At 36.4% G+C, this 3928-nt stretch overlaps 1 protein-coding gene across 1 annotated transcript; it reads right to left on the reverse strand.

The window, feature by feature from the left end:
* Nucleotides 1–2392: 2392 nt before the first annotated feature.
* Nucleotides 2393–3626, reverse strand: LOC128602368 (macrophage mannose receptor 1-like). The gene is made up of 3 exons (XM_053616127.1): nt 3308–3626; nt 2563–2925; nt 2393–2474 (listed from the first exon to the last, which is right to left on the reverse strand). Exons 1-3 carry the CDS (start codon nt 3624–3626, stop codon nt 2464–2466), a joined length of 693 nt encoding a protein of 230 aa, XP_053472102.1. The 3' UTR covers nt 2393–2463.
* Between the last annotated feature and the right edge of the window lie 302 nt (nt 3627–3928).

Consider the following 3928-nt stretch of genomic DNA (forward strand, 5'->3'; position numbering starts at 1 on the left):
ACAATAAAGTTATTATATTGTCTTTTATTAAATTCTCCACCTACTGAATTGACAAAAATGCCAACGTTTATGAGGTTCCACTTTGTATTAAGGTGAAAAACGATAATAAAAAGGATCAAAGATTGGTGAATGGAAGTTTCTTAGAAGAACCACAGGTAACTGCAGTGAAGTTAAGATTGATATCTACATGCCAGGGTAAAGAGCATCAATTCAAGGGCGGATTGCGTAATAATGTCGATGTAATTTTTAATAATTGATTTAATAATGTACGTTCCCTAACTCACCAAACTTTCACGGGAACTAGACAGGAATTGAAAGTTGTAGTGTGAGGAAACACCTTACGTTTGGTTTGTTTTTGAGAATAGGGAGAGATGTCACAGAGAGAGAAGTACTTGAGCGACTCAAGAAACTGTTTGTGTGTTTTAGACGGTCCAACATGCCTAAGGGGATTATAGTGGTTGATTACTCCAGCTCTGTCTAATCACTATGCTCACAGTAAGTGCTCTCTTGCTTAGGATGGTGGTAGATGGAGTGGAGCTTTTCAATTTCAGCCCAGATCTTTTTTATTTCCCGTTTTTAAATGCTGCTGCAGTGGGAACCCGAATTAAGAGCGTCTTGTTATCGCTCTATCTGCATCGCATGTCTCGTACAAAGATCACTTCATTCAAAACCAAAAGACTGATAAATGCATATGGACCCGAGGCTGAGCGCAGCTCAATCACACACAGCTGGATTCCACTGATTACTCTGACTCTCCACAGCTGGCAGAGGCACTGAGTCGAGATAAAAAGGTCAAGGAAAAGTCAAAGTCTCCTAAATGTTGCTATTATGCCAGCTAAAGCACCAGGTGTAATATGCACAGCATGGCCTGGGATGACAGATGTTTTTATTTATTTATTTTTTTTATAACTAAAAGAGCAAAAAGCTGTCCTTTTGACTTCTGAGGTTAAGTTTAGTTGCAGATTGAGGCATTTTTTTAAGCTTCATTACTAATTGACATCCTATATACATATACCTATAAATAATATACAGATAATTAATGAATGATACTTTACATAAATGTAAACTGTATTTTATTTTTGATCATTTTTTTCTTTTTCAATAAACTTTGAGTCTATTATCAATAACTCTTTTTATTTTATTTACTTTTATTTAAAAAAATTAATCAAATACACGTAAAAAAAACAACAACAAACAAAAAAAACACACACAGAATGTGTTCTTGCTAACTGAAAGCATTAAAAAGAATAACGCAGGTTGTTTAAGTTTGGTGGAGGCGGCCGTATCGGATCGCAGTCTCTCATACTTTTTGAAAATGACAGAGGAAAAAAAAAAAACACGAGAAAAGGAAAAAAAAAATCCAACTTTCTGTGGACTCTGCCCGAGCCACTGAACTTTCCTGTCCTCTTCTTTCGTCTGTGCAAAACGTCTCGGAGCAGAAATGCATAACGATGCTATGATTAAGGATGACTTGTAGATGAACTGTGAGGGCTGAATGCAGGAGTGTAAAGAGAGAATGAGAGGAGGAGACCTGGAGGCTTTTAGTGGACAAATAACAGCATGGAGACGTCTTCATAACCCCAGTGGAGGAAAAAAAAATAACTGGGACTGTTTGCTAATTCTGAACGGCTCAGAAATAGACATGTAGATGCATGCGGGGGGGGGAGTGAGAGAGATTTTGCTTTCAGTCATGAAGAATTTTCAGTTTTTGAAAAACAATACCCACATTCTTGCTCGAAACAGGAGCCTAGGGATTGGAAAATGACCCGCTGCTCTTCCGGATCAAAAGGGACACATAGTGAAGTGCAGAAATATACAAATCTAAACAGCATCGAGGAAAAAAGGTGCAGTAGATATCAGCTGTGCTTCTGTTCACTATTTCTTCTACTATTTTATGTTTGAATTGAAATAATGTTACAGCGGGTAAGTAATTTTAGTTAAATTAACCCAATTTCCAATCTATCAGTGACAGAAAAGTTATTTCTTTCCAAAGGAGAAAAAAAAAAACACCATTAATTGACATTTTCAAAAACAACAACAAAAAAAAAACAAACGAAAACAAAACCAAAACAAAACTGTGCATTCAGAACAGACTTAATATTTGGTCACACCAAACACAACACTCTATAAAATAAATAAATAAATAAAGATATTTCACCTCAATTACTCACAAAACCCTTTATTAATATAGGAATCAAGAATAACATGGCTAACATACTTATCTCATACACTGCTGAATTATCTGTGAAATTAAAACAGTTTGAAAATTAAACGTAATAAGTAAGATGAAAATGCCAATATATGTTATATACTCTGAATTACGAAACATCTGGATAAAGAGGTTACACACCATGGTAAAACTGTACTGTATATAAGGAATATAATATTAAAGAGACAGTACTGTAGATCTGCTGATGTTGGATACAGATGGAGGACCACAGCTTGTCTTCAGTCTTCATGTTATTAAAACATATCTTCATGTTTAATAAGAGAAAGAAGGAATTTTAATTACAATATAGAAACAGCTTATGAGATGACATGCGTATAAAAACACTGACTAACCGTCATAGGTAGAGCAGATGAAGTTGAGTTTGTAGCCCTCAGACAGTTCGATCCACTGCTGCTTTCCTCCAGACTGCACTGCTCCGCTTCTCCTCTCATGGCTGCAGTCTTCATTCCATGTCCCATTCCCCGGGGCCCAGTCCTGGTAGCAGACCATCGATCCAAAAACCCAGAACCAGATACGCTGGACGCAGTCGTGACACAGGCCGAGCCACACGTGTTCGGTGGAGGCCTTTTGAACCACTTCCTTCACCCAGAGCTGCATCTCCTCAGTGCGCACTGAGACCAGGTCATAATGATGGTTCCTGCAGTAGTTCAGAGCATCCCACCAGGTCAGACTCTGAATAATCAAGACCAGTCTCTCTGAAAAAGAGAAATCATTAAATTAAAGATAAAGTGAACATTTACAGCCCAATAGAAAGTTTCACTGTTTGATTTTTCAGCTTGTATTTAGTAGAGGAACATTAAACCAGCAAAGAAATCTGGATGTAAGTGCTGAAACTAAGGTTGATGGAAATATATATATATATATATATATATATATATATATATATTTTTTTTGCATATGTCTGTATTTATAGAAAGGTTTTAATTATGTGTCTTGCACATTTTATCCAGAAATACATTTGCTATTGTATTTATAAAACTAAGTGTATTGTGAACAGTTTAATACAAAACAGTATCAGTAATCATTAATAATAATAAAATAAAAAGCACTTTGTTGAAGCACCATCATGTGACTCACTCTCATGGCAGATGAAGGGGAGTTTTTCTGTGCAGTTCACACTGGTCCAGTGGTCTTGATCAGACACATTCACTGCAGTACAGTTCAAACCTCCACTGGGTTTGTCAGAGCTCCAGTATCTGAATGAGGAATTACTCTGATCTGACCACTTCCAGGAGTCTTTAAACAGACCAATCCAAACATATACATCAGTTGCACTTTGAATCACTTTCTTGATCTCCTCATTCTCAGTTTGGTTCCTCACACTGACCAGGTCGGTGTGTTTCTCTCTGCAGTAGGTCTGAGCATCATACCAGGTCTTTCTCTCATTAATAAACATGTATCTATTAGTGTTTGTGTTCTTTTCTGAAAAACATTTAATTTACATCATGAGCAACTCATTCATCACTAAATCAGATTTCTGCCATTAAAATAACATCAGTCCAATAAAAATTCAAGTACACATAATAATACACACGATCTTCCAGATTTGTTTTTCATTAATGTAAAGTCATTAAGTGTTATTTTGCCTTATATATCTATTAGCAAGTTCTTACTTTCAAAACGCACAAATAGTGTCCATAGTGTATGGATGTGTATGTGATTGTGCCCTGAGATGTACTGGCACCCTGTCCAGGGTGT

This window comes from Ictalurus furcatus, chromosome 26 (assembly GCF_023375685.1).
Source record: "Ictalurus furcatus strain D&B chromosome 26, Billie_1.0, whole genome shotgun sequence".
Taxonomy (NCBI): domain Eukaryota; kingdom Metazoa; phylum Chordata; class Actinopteri; order Siluriformes; family Ictaluridae; genus Ictalurus; species Ictalurus furcatus.